General features: G+C 65.0%; 2 protein-coding genes across 2 annotated transcripts in view; one reads left to right on the top strand and one right to left on the bottom strand.

Annotated features, from left to right (window-relative positions):
* The window catches only part of LOC119100266 (WD repeat-containing protein 46), a 6,287-nt gene extending 1,141 nt beyond the window's left edge, over positions 1 to 5,146 (top strand). The window contains exons 2-7 of the mRNA XM_037223373.1: positions 290 to 348; positions 967 to 1,114; positions 2,822 to 2,916; positions 3,808 to 3,903; positions 4,512 to 4,622; positions 4,984 to 5,146. Coding sequence (XP_037079268.1) covers positions 290 to 348; positions 967 to 1,114; positions 2,822 to 2,916; positions 3,808 to 3,903; positions 4,512 to 4,622; positions 4,984 to 5,103 — 629 coding nt within the window. The 3' untranslated portion in view covers positions 5,104 to 5,146. The remainder of the gene's footprint in view (positions 1 to 289; positions 349 to 966; positions 1,115 to 2,821; positions 2,917 to 3,807; positions 3,904 to 4,511; positions 4,623 to 4,983) is intronic.
* Positions 5,147 to 6,624: 1,478 nt separating this feature from the next.
* On the bottom strand, positions 6,625 to 16,473 carry LOC119100772 (uncharacterized). Its single transcript, XM_037223905.1, has 10 exons — positions 16,262 to 16,473; positions 13,858 to 13,954; positions 11,693 to 11,879; positions 10,301 to 10,515; positions 9,231 to 9,339; positions 8,599 to 8,693; positions 8,144 to 8,286; positions 7,673 to 7,991; positions 7,193 to 7,421; positions 6,625 to 6,876 (listed from the first exon to the last, which is right to left on the bottom strand). Exons 1-10 carry the CDS (start codon positions 16,428 to 16,430, stop codon positions 6,736 to 6,738), a joined length of 1,704 nt encoding a protein of 567 aa, XP_037079800.1. The 5' UTR covers positions 16,431 to 16,473; the 3' UTR covers positions 6,625 to 6,735.
* Positions 16,474 to 17,031: the final 558 nt, after the last annotated feature.

The raw sequence follows: 17,031 nt of genomic DNA, 5'->3' as shown, positions 1-17,031 counted from the left end.
TCCGTCACCGTGTCTGAGGTACGTGCGCCCAGTGTGTCTGGACCCGTCCCGTCACCGTGATCTCAGGTACATGCGCCCAGTGGTTGTGTCTGACCCGTCCGTCCACCGATTGTCTTCAAGCCACCGTCAGCGTGCTTGCTCCGCCCAGTTTGTGGTCTGACCCCGTCCCGTCACCGTTGTTCTCAGGTACATGGCCTACGGCCCGCGTGGAACGGACGGTTCAAGCGTGGGGGACTTGCGAACCTACGGCTTGCCTGCAGTCCGTACCGGGCTGGGGCGCCGGGGCCAGGCCACCTGCAGTGGAGCCAGAAGCACCTGCTGGCCGCCGCCGTCGGCAACACGGTCGAGGTGCGGCGCCTCTCATTGGCTGATGGAGACGGCTTGTGCCGTGGCTTCTCCCAGCTGTTTTGGTCAGATACTGAATATCTTGTGCTTCGTCGGTGTGTGTTACACTTTTAACAAATGACGCGTGATGTCTGGTGTGTGTATGCGCACTTCCTCTTCAACACTTTGGGTGGAGGGTGTCGAGCTTGTGTAGTAAGCTAATCAAATGCGAGGCTAATGCGGTACATTATCTGGACTGTGAGTATTAATCTATGGACTGGGCCTTCCTGGGCACATGGTTTGAAAAATATTGAGCTTGGTTGCATGGTTCATACATTCCAAAACGATGGACCACCCGGGAATCACTTATCGTAATCATGGTGTTTTGCGCGTTTTTTCACCTGGTGACTGATGGTGTGGTGACGCCTGTTCTTTTGGTGGCAACCGCTGTGATGACACCTGGTGACCTGGTGATACCTCTGATATGATCACACTTGCTCACGTGGTGACCGTTGGTATGATGACGCCTGTTCACTTGGTGACCAATGATATGATGGCGCCTGTTCACCTGGTGACCGATGGTATGATGGCACTTGTTCACCTGGTGACCGGTGGTGTGGTGACGGCTGCGGTGGTGACCAGGTGTACCGGGACTGCGTGTCCACGCCGCCGGACCGACCCTACCTGCGACACCGCATGTCGGGCAGCGTCAGTGGCTTGCAGTTCTGCCCGTACGAGGACGTGCTGGGCGTCGGACACCGCGACGGCTTCACCAGCATACTGGTGCCCGGTAGGTGGCGGTGCCAGCGGCGCACGCGCGCAAAACGTGGGGCGTGTGGCCGGCACACGTGAGGCGCGAGGGACAGTGGAACACGGCTTCTTTGTGGGGTGTGCTCTTCAGCGCTGTCCCAGCAAGCTTTATGTGCATGATGCAGTTGAGACGAGAGCGGAGGAGAGGAGCGTGTCACGTCGAAAGGACACGCACGGAGCGCGTCACGTCGGAAGGACACACACGGAGCGTGTCACGTCAAAAGGACACACACGGAGCGTGTCACGTTGAAAGGCCACACGGAGCGTGTCACGTTGAAAGGACACGCACGGAGCGCGTCACGTTGAAAGGTCGCATACGGAGCGTGTCACGTTGAAAGGACACACACGGAGCGTGTCACATCGAAAGGACACGCACGGAGCGTGTCACGTTGAAAGGACACACACGGAGCGTGTCACGTTGAAAGGGCGCACACGGAGCGTGTCACGTCGAAAGGACACACACGGAGCGTGTCACGTCAAAAGGACACGCACGGAGTGCGTCACGTTGAAAGGACACGCGCGGAGCGTGTCACGTGGAAAGGACACGCACGGATAGATCATGTCGCGTTGCTCGTCTCGAGCTTTCCATGCGAACTCTCAGTAAATAAGTTCCCAGAGGTTCCATAGTGCCACTTGTTCCTTCATGTGCGTATGAGCGTTTCACATTTATCCAACACTAGTGAAATATTCCGGTGTGTTTGTCAGCTTCCGAAATTAAACATTTGCTGTTAACACGTGAGCGCAAACGTGGTTTGAGAGGGGCGAGATGAAAAAGATGATCGTGATCTGCTGTTCGTAAAACCTGTGGTGAGACTGTGTTAGAGGTTGGATTCGGCTAGGCCAGATTACATGTTTTTAATCGTTATCGTCTGTGGTAGCAGCGGTCTTAATGCCAGCACAATTGTGTGATTAAAGTGCTCTGTTCACGCACAACGAGCTTGTTGCATTGATGCCCGCATGTAAAGGTGAACATTGGTTTAGTTCGCTTCCATCTCATGCATCTCGTTGCCAAATATGGTCAGATGTGTCGCGATACTACCCAGAACGCCCGGCGTGATGGCGGCGGTAGTTTGCGGCGCAGTTCCAGTCACGTCTTACGGTCGAGCGGGCCGCTCTGTTTCGGCTCAACCGCGCCGACAGATTGATATAAGTCACGACTGGCTGAACGCTGCCGACTATTTCTGTTGGGTCTGTGTGGGCGTCGTATCGAGCGCTATGTGCGTCTATTATTAATGAATGCTGTCACCCTAATATTTACCGCTGCTTACATAGTATGCAAGGCTCCGAATCTCTATCGTTATATCATCGTTGGCATGCGCCTGGGAGTGGCCTGGCGAAAATATGCCATCGGCCGACGTGGCATGCGGCCCGTAACGGCGGCGCTGAGCTGGGGCAGACGGGCCGCCCGATTGAACTGTAAGCAGCTCACGTCACCGCGTGGCCGCCAGCTGGCCGGCTGGCAGCCGGGCGAGGTTTGGCAGCGCTATCGGGCGCCGGCGGGCCCGGAATGGCCTCGGCCTCCCCGGCTTGTATATGCCGCTAATCGCACGCGGAAATGGATACGTCCAAAGCGATGCGCGGTGGGGCGGCCCTATCGGATGTTTATCTGGCGCCCGAGCCACTGGAGGCCAGCGAGCGGCGGCGGCGTCCGGCCGTCAGCTCACGTGACCCCTCCGTCTGCCCCCAGGCGCCGGCCAGGCCAACTTCGATGCGTACGAGAGCAATCCGTACCAAACGAAGAAGCAGCGTCGCGAGGCCGAGGTCAAGCAGCTGCTGGAGAAGGTAGGAGGGCGCCGCTGTGGGCCGGTCCCCGGGGAGGCGAGTGTGCGGTGGGGTCACGCCAGCTCTCGCTCCTTGGGGAGTGAGAGGGCGCTGGACCCACGCCAGCTCGCGCTCCCAGGGGAGGCCCAGACACGTGCAGGTCCGCCAACGGACGCCTGGCGGGGCCCGCGGTGGGACGGACCCCGTGCCGCCCTGGGGGCGCGGAGACGGACCAGACGGCCGGCCGCCTGTCCGCCGGGCCAGGGCGTCCCCCAGTCTGTAGCGCTTGTCAGCTGCTCCGGGGACCGGGGAGGGGCACGGCGTCCCTGTGAAGCTGCACCAGCTGCTCCGGGCATGGGAGCAGGGCAGGGCACATCCCGCTCTGTAGCGGTCAGATTCCTCCTGGACGCACCGTTGAGAAGCGGGGCGGGCGTCGCCAGGCCTGTACCTATTAACCGCCCGGGAACCGGACGCTAAGTGGACTGAGCGCGATGGATTTCGATAGGAAGTTCCCAATTGACGTGATCTGCGTTGGTGATGGTGAAGCCCGCACGCCGTGCATGCTGTGACAGGGACCGGGACAGTGAGCTGGACAGGCAATATTTCCGACCCTGTATGTCAAGTCATCTCACGCTCTGAGCTGTTGAGGACCTGGGCGGTGATCTGGACAGGTAGTATCTCCGATCCTGTATGTCAAGTCATCTCACGCTCTCAGCTGTTGAGGGGTGGCGTGCTGCTCTCGCGGTCGCGCGGTCGCGCGCGGTCGCGGTCGCGTGTCGCGCTCCGATGGGTGCGTGGCGACCCGCGGGCGGACGCTGCGTGACAATGTGACCAGCGCGTGACGTGACGCGTGCCGCTTTGTGGCGTGGTAAGCCCGGCTGGAGGCTGACCGGCGGGGTCGTGGTCCGCCAGGTCCAGCCGGAGTTGATCACGCTGGAGCCGGCAGAGCTGGGCCAGGTGGACACGGCCACTCTCCAGGAGAAGGTGGCCGCCAAACAGAAGCTGCTGGTGGGTAACTCCGCTCCGTTCCCCGGCCCCTTCACCGTTCCATTCTCTCATGTTGGCGCGAGGCGTTTGGCTGAATGTATTTGGGCCTGCTGCAGTTGGGTAACGATCGAACACCCCGCCCTACGCTGCCTTGTGAAGAGTCCAATCTCACTACGCGGCTGTCTTGCCGTTCCTGGCGCATGGCGTATTAGTGGGATTGCACTATGCCATCATGAGGGTGAGAATCCGTATTCATTGTGGCACGTTCTGGCTGCGGTCTGTGTCTTGTGTCAGCCTCGCCCAGGCGCTGCGAGCGTCCTGCGCTGTCGGGATGGTCCAAGTGTCGTCAGTCTTGGTGATCCCAGCCGGCGGCTGGCCTGGCCTGGCCTGGCCTGGCCTGGCCTGGCCGCGCCGCGGCGTGACGTCTGCGCCGTGACGGCCGGGGCCGGCGACGGAGCGCGCCGCCGCCGACACCAGCTGACGTATGCGCGTCGGCCTGCTGGGCGTAAACAGGGGGCCATCTGCCGCGGGCCGGGCGCGCGCGCGCGCTCGCTCTCGCCCTCGCCCTCGCCCTCGCCCTCGCCCTCGCCCTCGCCCTGATGTCTGACACCGCTGACTGTGTCGCGCAGTACGTGAAGGCGCCCAAGATCGACTTCCAGCCGCGAAACAAGACCAAGGGGCGCAGCAAGGCCGGCAAGATGGCCGCCCGCAAGAAGGGCGTCATCGGTCTGGAGCAGAGGGTACGCGTGCTAGGATTGGGAACTACTGCGCTGTCCTTGTGTATCATACGCCATCCCCAGAAACTCCGAAATGTTACATACATTGTTCGAGCAATGTCGCAGATATTTCACTTCACTTGAAGGGCATCTGCTCCTGTTCTCTTCAGTTCCACCACTGTGCCCTGGAAAAGAGCTGGCGGGTGTTCAACACCAGCTATTGGTGGACATCCCATGCATACATTTACACGCGTTGTTCTATGCGCTGGTCAATTTCTCGGTCTTGTACCAATTCCCTGAGTTGTCTGGATCTGGTGACAAATGCTTTATCACCTGCAGCCCCATCGGTAGCAGCACTTCCACATGACGTCCGGTGTGTTTGCAGAAATACCTCAAGGAAGCGAAGAAAGCGTCTCAAAAGCTGGTGAACGCGGAGAAGAAGCCGGCAAAGTCTGCTGCGGTCCAGCGGGCGGTGCTGGACAGGTTCAAGAGGAAGCCCATGTAAAGCGGTGCTCGTCCAGTCGAAAAATATATCTCTGGAATGAACGGACCCGGTGGGACCACTGAATGGTGTCGTCAGGCTCGTCTCTTGGAACGCTTCCAAGAATGAACCGCATCCGCAAAATTGGCAGATTCCGCTCCGCCTCGCTGCCGAGCCGCATCTCTGGTGTCAGTCAGGCGCGGCCAGGCGCAGGCCCGCCGTGGAGCGCGGGACCGCCGGCCGACCGCCACAGGCGGCGCCACCAGCTGCGCCGGCGCCCGGCCGACGCGACGCTCCTCACTCTCGGCCCCGCAGCTGCGCAGTCTGTCGCGCTCGGTCGATATCGATTCGGACACGGTGCAAGGCCCGACACGGCCGCGTCCGGCGGCGGCCGACGGCCCGGGCTGGCCAAGCCAAACAGCGGGCCGGCCGGCGCGCTGCCAACGGCCGGGGAGTTCACGGCCGCCCGACGCCGCCCGCCCGGCCGGCCTCTGGACGGCGTACGCGCAGTTGGCAGGGTGGAGCCAGACGGGTGTCCTACTCTGGGCCTCCGAGCAGGTGTGGTGGGGTAGGAAGCCGGCGCCGAGCGGCCGGAGGGGCTCGTCATTCAGTGAGGGTGAGAGGGGAGCCCTCGGGGCGCGCGTCGCCCGTCCAGTCACGCGGGCGGAGCGTGGCCAGCGTCCCACCCGCCAGCCCCCAGATGGAGCAGGAGTTGGGCACGGAGACGGGTGGGCGCTGAACCGGCCAGAGCGGGGACTACGGCCCGGTCCGGTCCGGCCCGTTGCTTGGCGGGCGCGGTACTCTGGCGCCAACCGAAGGTCACCTTCCGCTCGCTCCGGCCGACCCGGAAACACAGACGGCCATGAAATCAGCGATTGGTTTATTCTGTTACTAACATCTACAAATAGCTCACTTAAAATGGATAACATTACTTTGTTAAAACAGCGTTCCATTGCTCAGTGCACATACTGCGATGAAACACAAGCGCCGGGCTACCCAGCCCGCCGAGCGCCCCAACACAACACAAAAAGGACAGTGCGCACGCGCAACAGAGGCCAATGTAACAACTGATGGTAAAACTAGAGATGAATGAATTGGTCCTGCCTGACAAAGGTGTTGTGGACGGAATGATGCGAATTTGTCATGAAGGCCGCTGCTAACTAACGCGCTACGGTTGAGTGATACACTACGACGCCCGTCCGCTTTGTAACTGCACTGCAGCGGCGGTCGGCGCCTTAAGACGCAAACACGACCAACGGGCCCGCCGCGTCCGCTGCGCCGGCCCCCGAGCAGCCTAAAACGCAAACGGGTGCACTTTGTATAAATAAAACCGAGACGCCGGTGGCGGTTTGGTCCGAGCATGGCACGGACGACACCGGACAATAAATTACCGCCCAGGAGTCCGCCAACCCGAAAGAGTTAAAAGGCGGGCGCCGCGAGGCCCGCCAGTTAGCACCGTCTCATCAGCTACGGAGGCGCGCGCGGCGCAACCCGGCGCCGCCGGGGCCGAGGCGCGGCGGCGCGCGGGCGGGGCGCGCGCGCCAGGTGGGAGGCTGCGGCCGCTCTCGGGTGCGCGCACCGCGAGGTAGGAGGAGGGAGGCGGGCGGCCCGCCGCCTAGCTGCCCGGCCCGACCGGTTTGTACTGTGGTGGCGCGCCTACCGCGCTGGCCTGCTCCGCTGCACAACGCACTGCACGGCCTCGGCCACCGCCTCGAACACGGGCACGCCTCTGCGCGTGGCCAGGTCCGACAGGTACGAGCGGCCCCGGTTGTAGTCCTTGATGGCCGTCGGCGTCAGCTGCGGGCGACATCGAGCATGGTGTCAGGCGGCGGTACGCCCAGACACACCAGCATAGACCACGCACATCCGACGTCCCACGAAGTCACGCGTGGAGAGGGAAAAACGAGGCGAGCAGATTGTGACCACGGTCAGCACATGTACGTTGCACGTACACACCCCCGTGGATGCATACAGCCAGTGCATGACCCCTATATGCCAAGACGAAGCACCGATCTATACACGTGGAGAGCAGCCTCGTGAAGTGCCATTCGAGACCGAGTGTCTCGGCGCCGTACGGGGCGACGGCGCGCGGCACCGGCGGGGCGGGGCCTACCTTCTCGCCGCGGATGACGCAGTTGTCCGGCAGCATCTGCACGCAGAGGACGACGCGCGCACCCAGGCCGATGTAGTGCGCCGCCACCGTCATATGCACCGAAGCTCGTGACGTGTCGGTGATGACGAACAGCAGCTGCCGGCAGCGCTCCAGCCGGGCGGCCGCCGTCGGCGTCAGGCGCTCCGAGCGAGACGGCGGCGTCGGCGGCTCGAACGAGAGGCCCGCCTTCCTGCCGGCGGCGACGAGACGGGCGTCACGGGTCTGACCGGCGGCTGGCCGGCGACACGACCGGCGACAGGCAGAAACACCTAGGCTGGCCGCGGTGGGCCGCCGCGGCCTGGCGCAGTCCTCGCGCCGAAGGCAAAGCCGTGCAGCGGGCCACAACGCCGGACGAGCGACAACAGCCGCTGAGGACCCTTCTCAGTCGCTCTCACTGTGCGTGGCGCCTCAAGCGCCGCCCGCCCACGCCCGAGCACTCACTTGAGTAGGGGAATGGCGATGCTCTCCCGCCAGGCGGTGTCGGTGCTCGTGCCGCCGAGGTACACGTCGCGCACGTCGGCCGCCGGCGCGCTGTTGCCGTTGTTGCTGAGTTGCCGAGCCAGCCGCTGCGGCAGCACCCACTCGGCCACCCGGGTGAACGGGGTCAGCAGCATCTCGGCGGTGCGCGAGAGGACGGAGGGCCCGGACCGGCCGCGCGCCGCGCGCCATCCGCCGCTCTGCAGCTCGGTGACCAGCAGGCAGAAGTCCTCGAACGCGATCCGGTCGTTGGATACGACGCCATTGGTCCGCTCCGTCACATCTGGCGACGGCGAGGGGTGGCGTCACGGCACGGGACCGCCCGGCGCCGCGCACGCTCAAAGTGCGGCCTCTGTTGACACCCACCACGCACGGCACGATCTCTCGTCACACCGCTCACGCAGACGGGGTGAGAGGTGGCGGACTGGCGCTCACCTCGGATCTGAGCCAGCAGGAGTCTGACGTCGCTGGGGCAGACGACGCGGCCGGTGGCCACCCGCAGGGCAGCGCACGTCTCGCCCGCACTCAGGCAGCCGCGGCCGTCTGAGTCCTGGTTGGCGAACACCTCCCGCAGCCTCCTGTCGGTGCAGAGGGCGCCACTGTGACGGCCGGACCGGCGGCGTCGTGACGGCAGGTACGCGACGGCCCGCGCGCTCTCCGCCGGTCCACACTACGAGAGAGCTGGCTACCGCAATCAATGACCACAAGCTCGTGATGGGCTCAGTGCACCGAGCGTTTGAAGAAGTTGTAAAACGAAGGCCGATGCGGAACAAAAACATTGCATCACCGTCTTTTAACGGAAGGGATTACGTGTTGGGATACACAAGGATTAACTCACGGCCGCGCCAGCACATCGGTCGGTTCGGCAGGCCGAGTTTTCGGAGACTTACTGCAGTTTGTCGGCCAGCGTGATGTGTGCGTTTCGAACTGGCACGGCATTATCGTCCAGCTGTAAATCTTGTACTCGGATATCTTTTCTCAACACCTGCGACCCAAGGACGCGCGCCGTCAGAGCTCGGCCTTGGTATCAGCTGTGGGCCGAGTCCCCCACTCATAGTACACCTCATCTGTCTCGCCGGCCGCCGCCCGGCCCACCGCTCGTTCTTCGCCCCCGGCGATACAGGCACGCAGAACAAACAGAGGCAGCGGATTCGCGCGAGTCACGCCGCCTTTTATCGCGCTGTCGCACAGAATAGGGGGGGGGGGAGGGGGGCACGGTCCAGCGCCGCCTCGGCAGCTGACCAAACAGTCCGCAGGCGAGGCGGCCGCGGCGCAGCGAAGGGCCGGAGCGCCGCGGCTCGTCTCCGCCGAGCGTCGCGACGCGGCAGCATTGTCTCATCGGCGTGGGAGGCATGGCACGAGCGCCCCGTATCTCGCCTCGGCTGGGGACGCGTGAGAGGCCGCCAGCCAGCCGGCGCCAGCTAAACAAACACTGCAAGAGCGCCGGGGCCGCCCGGGTGGCCAGGCCCACCCCATGGCTGATGACGCCGGGATGACGTCACATCGGCGGCTGACGTCATACCTTGTCCGTGCAGTCGAGCGCCGACGAGATGGTCTCGAAAACAGGAAGCCCCTGGCGCTCCACCAAGTCTTGGAGATAGTTTTGCGTTCTATCCAGATCACAGTATTCCCTGCACGAAGAGTTTCAGTGTCACACAGGTGGTCACAGCCCGTTCAGAGGGATCATGCACGTCTTCGGGGGTGGGAGGCACTATCACGAAAGCCGTCGTCCCTTTAAAGTCACAAACGCACTAAGAAAGACCTCACTACAAAGACCGCGATAGCGGTGGTCAACAGCCAGGTGAGATAAGCCTCAACGAGGGGCCGGCAAAGCCCTGTTTGGATAGCAGCTGGTGCAGATAGCGGCACACCACGATAGCAGGTGGGCTGGGTGGAGCGGCGCGTGGTCTAGCGCCGCTATGGCGGGCCGCTGAGCGCGGCGCCGCCGATCCGCTGAAGGCTGCGGCGCAGTGCGCAGCGAGCACGGCCGCCAGATACGACCGGCCCAGCGAAGGATAGCCCGGCCCAGCCCAGCAGCCCCGGTCTTGACATGACGTCAGCAGCCACAGGCGCCGCCAGGCCGGGGCCACTTCCCCTTCGGTCCGCGTGTTCTTCATTTTAGCGCTCCATTAGGCCCCTCACAGACAGTTATAAATGTCGCGACGAGTTCTCAATGAATTCGACTCCCTCCCTCATCCCTATAGGAATCCTGGCTGTCTCCCCGCCAGCGCCCGTCGCCGCGCCGGCCCTGTGACCTGGGCGGGGCGCCGGCCGGTGCCGAGCCGCTCGAGTCCCGGCCCGGCTGTTGTTTCGCCGCGGCGCGCCGTCAGACCGCTGGCACGCCCTGAACGCCCGTCGCCGCGCCGGCCCTGTGACCTGGGCGGGGCGCCGGCCGGTGCCGAGCCGCCCGAGCCCCGGCCCGGCTGTTGTTTCGCCGCGGCGCGCCGTCAGACCGCTGGCACGCCCTGAACGCACACGCGCGCCTCAAGGTCGCGACGGCAGCCCGCCGAGCAGCCAAACAACCCGCCTCCTGCTGTACTCAGAGTGGGCGACAAGCGATACCATAGGGAGGGGGGGGGGGGGGGCGCTCACGTGTTGGTGATGGCCTCGCCGCAGATGGTCTGGCCGGGTCCGGACAGTCGGCTGACCACCAGCACCAGCTTGCGGCCGCTGGCCGCCAGGTACGAAGCCTCCAGCATGGAGGAGACGGCGCGCGTCTGGTTGTCGATGACGAAGAACAGGACGGTGGCACCCTGTTTGGCCTCCTCCTCCAGCGCGATCAGGCCCGGATGCCAGGACGCCACTTGCTGAGGGCACGCGACAGCGCTCGGTCAGCTTTCGGTGACGCACGGCCGGCCGCGGCGCCCCACCACAGCCCTATGTTTATTGTTTATTCCTGGCAGATAGCGATGATTGGCGGTGACACGTTCGGTTTGCCTCGACGGCGGCGCGACGCGCTTGGCGATCCTCAGCTGGCGGGCGGGGTGAAACGCTACCCCAGCCGCAGGGGTTAACAACGAGGAAAGGTCACGCAATTGCGACCAAGACGTCACAGCGCAACACCGTCGGATCATCAAGATGTCACAAACAATGCACTGGGAGAGTCTGAAACCGAAGCTCGCCGGGCGGCTGCAAGGGTCGGGAGGGACAGGATGGGGCATCAGGCCAGCCAGATGGCGCACGTGCCGCTGTTTACTACGACTCGGAACAATGCGCCGGATGAGAGCGATCGGTCGCGACAGACCGCTGTAGCCCCGCACTGGGCGGCCGAGACAGACCGCTGCAGCCCCGCGCTGGGCCGCCGAGGCAGACCGCTGTAGCCCCATAGGCGGCCGGGCCCGGCACCGAGGTCACGTCTGACCGAATGCGGCAGGGCCCGACAGGGCGCGCCGGCGGGCGGCGCCCTGTCGGGCCGCTATCCGGGCCGCTTCCGCTCTCCTCAGGCGGCGCTCACGGCGCGCGGCTAACTCGGCGCAGTAGGCGCGGCCTCGCCGGCCCGCCGGGGTGGCCCGCTGTCGCCGGGCGGCCTTGTAAACAGCGGCGGTGCTATTCGCGGGTCGAGCCGGGCTGTCAGTCGACGCTGGCCGGCTGCCACCAGCGGCGGCGCAGCGGCGGCGCGGCGGCACCAAGCGACCTCCCCGCTTCCAGACCCAAAACCTGACAACAGCCGGCCATCCCAGCCGCCGCCGACCACTCGACAGGGCCGGCCGACCTCGGTCCGCCGTCTCCTGCGCCCCTGCTGCCGCCTGAGACGCGTCCATAACTCAGCCGCCGGCGCGCCGCTTCCGATGCGGCGGACGCGGCGGCGTGCGCTGTGTCCTTGGCGGCGGCGGCGGCATGGGGACTCGCGCGAGGTCTGGTGGCGACCGCGGCGCGCCGCGACGCCCGGCCGGAGCGTCAGGACGACGCGCGGGCTGGTCGGCCGACCGCCTCCGGTCGGCATTGGCGCCGGCGAGGCCAGCAGCCCTGCTCCGCAGCACGTACCGGGTTGTAGTAGGTGATGCCCAGCTCCTTGAGCCGCGGGATGGCCTCGTCGTGCCGCCACGTGGTCGGGTTGCAAGAGCCGCCCAGGAACACCTCGTACTTGCCGCAGAGGGGCGGCGGCCTGCGCGGGAGACGCGCTGGCAGCCGCTCCTGCTGGCAGGATATGACGGCCGGCTGCGGTACCTTCCTGAAACGGCGCACAGCAGGGCCGTTAGCTGAGCCGTCAGCACAGCAGGACAGCAGCACAGCAGGGCCGTCAGCTGCGAGCGGTCGGGCCGCGGCCGCTGGGCTCGGCCGACGGCGCAAGACGCCAGCCAGACGAGATCCGTCTGGCCGCCACTGCCAGCCCGGAAGTCCGAGAAAATGGAGTTCCTCGAGCGGTGTTGATATTTCCCGAGGGCGGTGAGCAACGGCAGTCATGGTCAGCCGAATCTGTGGGCCAGTCCTAGCCTTTGCAGGTCCTGGTCCGTTCCGTCCTGACGTGAGCGCAGCTGCTGCGCCACAGCCGGATACAACACGCTCCAATCTAAACACATATACGTTAGGGTAGGCTTGTTTTTCAGTCAAGCTTGCATTTCAAGCTGATCTAAGACGACGGGCTAGAGCCAAACACCAATAGCCAGAGTGGTGGCTGGGGGAGCTGGCGATGGCCCAGCGGTCGGTATCGTCGGCTCTAATCAGGCGGCGGCGGCGGCGGCGGCGGGGGGAGGGGGGCTATCGTCAGGCGGCGGCCCAGCTGGTCGTGAGTCACCTGCTGCTGATCACAGGACTGTGCTCGGGGCCGGTCAACAACGCTCTCGGCCGCCGGGCACGATTAAAGTCCCGCCAGCCTGTTCTTTCGCCTCCGCGCCGCGGGCCAGCGCGCTACTTCAGCGGGCAGGCGCCATCCTGGCTCTTGCCAGGGGATGCGTCGGTGCCCCCTTCAAAATGGGCTACAGCGCCACCCGTTGGGCATCTCTCACGCCCAGCATGTCTGAGCTGATAGAGTCTGGATGGCGAACGTCTCCGCAGTTCGAGGTCGATGGCAGGATGGTGGGATAGGATGCTCGGTACCGGCACCGTGTCCTAACGCCCACACTGGGTGGACACCGCGGGAGGCCTCCAACGCCGGATAGTGGCCGCAGCGGTTACACCAGCGGAAATGGCAAACCAGGTCTTTCCGGCGAGCAATCGGCGAGACCAAGCCTTCCTGGCGGACATCTGGGATATGCGATAGATTTCAGTGCACCACTGGCGACAACAGGAACACTGGTGTGCTTCCAGCGACACCAGGTGCTCCCGGTATGCCACCGGCGACATCATGCGCCCCTGGTATGCCACTGACGACACAAGGTGCCCCGTTGAGCCACGGGAGACACCAGGTGCTCCCGGTGCGCCACTGGCGACACCAGGTACTTCCGGTGTGCTACCCGCGACACCATGCGCCCCTGGTAGGCCATCAGCGACACCAGGTGCTCCCGGTGCAACATGAGTGATACCAGGCATCCTTGGAATGTCATTGACACGTTCACGCATGTCCGGCTTTAGTCCGGAGCTGCTTGAGTTTCCCCGACCGTCCCAGGCCAGGTCTGGGTAAGCTGGACAGTTGGAGCAGCTCGGCCAGTGACCGTGCACTGGTGTCCGGCCCGTGTCCGGCCCGTGTCCGGCCCGCTCGGGCCGTGACCGTGCACTGGTGTCCGGCCCGTGTCCGGCCCGCTCGGCCCGTGACCGTGCACTGGTGTCGGGCTGCGGGCGGACGGACACGCGCGACAGCCGCCGCCGCCGCCGCCGCCGCAAGGGACAGGCCGTCCGCGCCCACGTCCGCCGGGCAGCCGGCGACTTGCCCACCGTGTTAGGGATGAGGACGGAGGTCCGTCGGCGGGACGACTGCGGTCACCGGAACACGGGTCAGATTTTCAGGCGCCCAACCCCGCAGTCCCCTGGGTGTGTTCGGCCCCGCACTGGCACTGGCGCCGCCCTCACACTGCCCACATCTATGATTACCCTCAATTAAAACGTTGAGACAAGGAGACAGATGATCAACGGAACAAACGGCGAGCTTTTAGGAGCCCCCAGAACAAACACTGGTGCCGATCGGGTGTGTCAGTCTAGCCGATTTGACGCTCTGCAACTCCGTGGCTCCGAGCCAGCCCCCCCCCCCCCCTCCCCCCAAGGCTGTCACCTACTTTTTCAGGCCATGCACGAAGACACAGAGGGACGGGAATCTGATCTCGTCGGCGGTCCGGCTCGAGCAATCCCGGCTGGACTGCACCATCTCCTGGACTGCAACAACGAGAGCGAAAGACAGCGTCAGTTACAGCGGTGGCGCCGCACTCAGTCCCCCCTGGGGTGAGCGAGACCGGAGGGGATTGTGACCGAACAGCACCATCTCACAACACCAGAACACAGGCTGCATTGCACTTGTGACCTAGGCCAGTACGGTGAGATGCAGCGCAATGCGCAGCGGTTCTGTTTCGGGAAAATAGCCACGAGTTCTGAACGGCTTCTTACGTTACATCAACAGGCGTCATTGTCATAATCCGCAGGGTACACGAAGTACGGGGCACAGTGTTTGTTAATAGCCATCCCGGGACAGGCATACACTCAACAACCAACGCCCAGGCACCAGTCCAGTGGCAACAAGCTGGAAGGCGCAGGTCTCCTAAAGCAAGGTATTGACGTAGCTCTTCACTCAGCAATCATAATACTGATGAGCGGCACAGGCGGCGCGGGCTGCTGACGGACCGGGGCCGTGTGCGGCGCCGCAGAGGCCGGCTGGGGCGCAGGTGCCCCGCCGGCCGCCGCCGTCGCCGTCGCCGCGCTGCCCCCGGTCCGGACGCCGCGCGCCGGGCGGCGCAGCACCGCAACGCCACGGCCAGCCGTGCCGATGGAGTAAACAGGGAGCTCAGTGTCGGCCAGGCGAGCCGGTTTCCGTGTTAATACCCGGCCCGACAGGTGGAGTGACCCAGCCGGCCTTGAGCGGCCTGGGACCGCACCAATGGGCCCGACAAGTGTCACAGCTCCCGGGGCCCTGCCGCCCGACAGCAACGGCAGCGTCCTGGCGTGCCCGCTCTCCCGCACTTCGCTCCCCCGGCTTCCCCGAGTGAAATCGATTCCGACAATATAGTTGGTGCTGTTTCCGCTCCATTCATCGCATGCGTGCTGCCCTCGTCGCGCCTGCCCTTGAATGAGGGGGGGGGGGGCTGTGAATGGTTCTGCACATTTCAGCGCCCCCTACCCCTGTCGCTGGGCCCCTGGCCGCTGACCGCTCCGGATCAGCGCTCCGGGGCGGAGCTGGGTGGCGGTCGGCAGGCGGCCGGCGCTGTGGGCCGGGGGCGGTGCCAACCGGCTGGCGCGGCTCGCTGTCACGACCGGCAGCGTCGCCGGGCGGCGTGGCCCGGCGCCAGCACGTCAGCCCGAAATACCGCCGCTGAGCCCACGCACCGCCGCACCACTCCAAAACGGAGCGCTGACACACGGCCCGGGCGGCGCGGCGACCTGCACGGCGGCGTGTCTATTTCGGAGCGGCACACTGACGCAGCGGCGCGAACACAAGGGCTTCCGGAGCAGGCCGCGGCCCCGGCCGGCCAGCAGCGCCAGGCGTAGATCAAGGACTTCCGGGGCGAGGCGCACCTCAAGAGAGCGGGCAGTCGAGTCCTGGATCAAAGCACCTCGGGTGCAGCGCCGCCAGCGTGCCGCACAGTCAAACGCTCGCGTGCAGGGGTTGGAGATACGATCGTGCTCTGCAGCGAATCATTCCTCCGGCCCAGCAGCGCAGGTGTCTATTCGGAGGGGTCGGCCTGTGCCGGCAGCTAGACATCAGGCCATCACAGATGGCCGCCGATCGACCGGGGAGGAACCGCAGCTGCACCGCGCCGCCCCGGTACTGCCGGCCGAGCGCTGCGCTCGCCCATCGTGCCGGAGCCCTCCGGCCGGCCGGCGGCACGGCGCCAGCGACCCGGCGTCCCTGGGCCAGCGACCGGCCGGCCGGCGCGCCGTGTCGAGCGAGCGGTGGCCGCCCAGGACGCGGCGCGCTGACCTGGGCGGCGAGCAGCGGGGCCGGCGACAGAGCCGTCTGGCTGGCCGCCGCCGCCGCCACTGCCGCCGCTGCATCACCAGCGGGCACGCAGGGCCGGCCTGCCGCCGCTGTCAGCCCTGCGCCTCACACCATCAGGGGGGTGGGTCCGCTGGCTGCGCGACGCGGTTACAGAGTCGCCCGTCTTTATCCAAGTAGGCAAAACACCTAATTCTAGTCAAAGGTGGAGTATCGCGTCGGCGCCCAAGTGCACACCTGAACAAGACGGCATCATAATTGTGCTAGACTGCGCTGGTCAAAAGTTGAAGGTTCCAAAATGACTCGGGAGTCACCAAGTCGCAAGCGCATTCAAAGCGCTTGTCGTCTACACAAAACTCTTCCATAACGCTGTGACGGAACAGCTTTGCGCACGCTCCTATGCAACTTCATCCGGCTCCCGCCGCGAAATAAAAACGCCGAGCCTAAGGAATGTCGGACGTTGCCACCCGAGGCGGTTAAGGTAACGATCGATCGGGGACGGCTCACAGAACACCACACACGTACACACCACCCACCGCCACTGTTGACGTCTGCCTTGGCCCTGCTGCTCCTGACGCGGCGCGTGGCGCGCGCCAGGCTGGCGTGTGCCAGCTGCTTGCGCTGCGGCCGGCCGCCAGCGCGTGGCAGCTTCTCGTAGCGCCCCTGCTGGGTCAGGGCGCCCTTGGCGTACGGCGGCGCGCCCATGGCGAGCACTGGACACGGCGCCGGGTCCCGCCCGCCGCAACGCCCCCACACACTGCGCGCAACTGGCCGCCCTCGCCGCGCGGCCCGTGACCAAGGTGTGGCGACGCCAGCGCCGCGCGGCGGTCGCTGGCCGCACTAGCGGACTAGGCGACCCCGGGAGGCCGCACTATCACGCCGCCTGCCGCCAGTGGGGGCCGCGGCGGGGCCGCTCCGGGGCGGCACGGCACGGCACGGCACGCTGAGCCGTGCACGCGTATACACCGGGGACACGGCACGCGTCGGCTGCCGCATGCGTTTGAGCACTCCGGGATCAAACGAGAACGATTTTCTCGATCCCCTGACCGGACGCGAGGCAAAGTCACGTGTTCGGAACTGCGGAAGCCTTTCTGCTTATGAGGGGATCCTGAATGCCCCGGCCAATGGTCACGGCAGTTGGCACGTGCAATCCATGAGAAGCGCGCGTCAATTCTTCTCAACATCCTAATGTAAATCTGGCGACACACTCCGGAACCCAACGCAACTGGACCGGAAAGTGTTTGACATGGAAATCCACCCTGACTAATCTGTACGCGGGAGCGCCTCCCCACACTGTTCGGGCGCA

Source organism: Pollicipes pollicipes, unplaced genomic scaffold (genome assembly GCF_011947565.3).
Source record: "Pollicipes pollicipes isolate AB1234 unplaced genomic scaffold, Ppol_2.1 Scaffold_4881;HRSCAF=5763_pilon_pilon_pilon, whole genome shotgun sequence".
In the NCBI taxonomy this organism is placed as follows: Eukaryota; Metazoa; Arthropoda; class Thecostraca; order Pollicipedomorpha; family Pollicipedidae; genus Pollicipes; species Pollicipes pollicipes.
The sequence above is the reverse complement of the archived record's forward strand: the minus strand, read 5'-3'. Positions and strand labels throughout refer to the sequence as shown.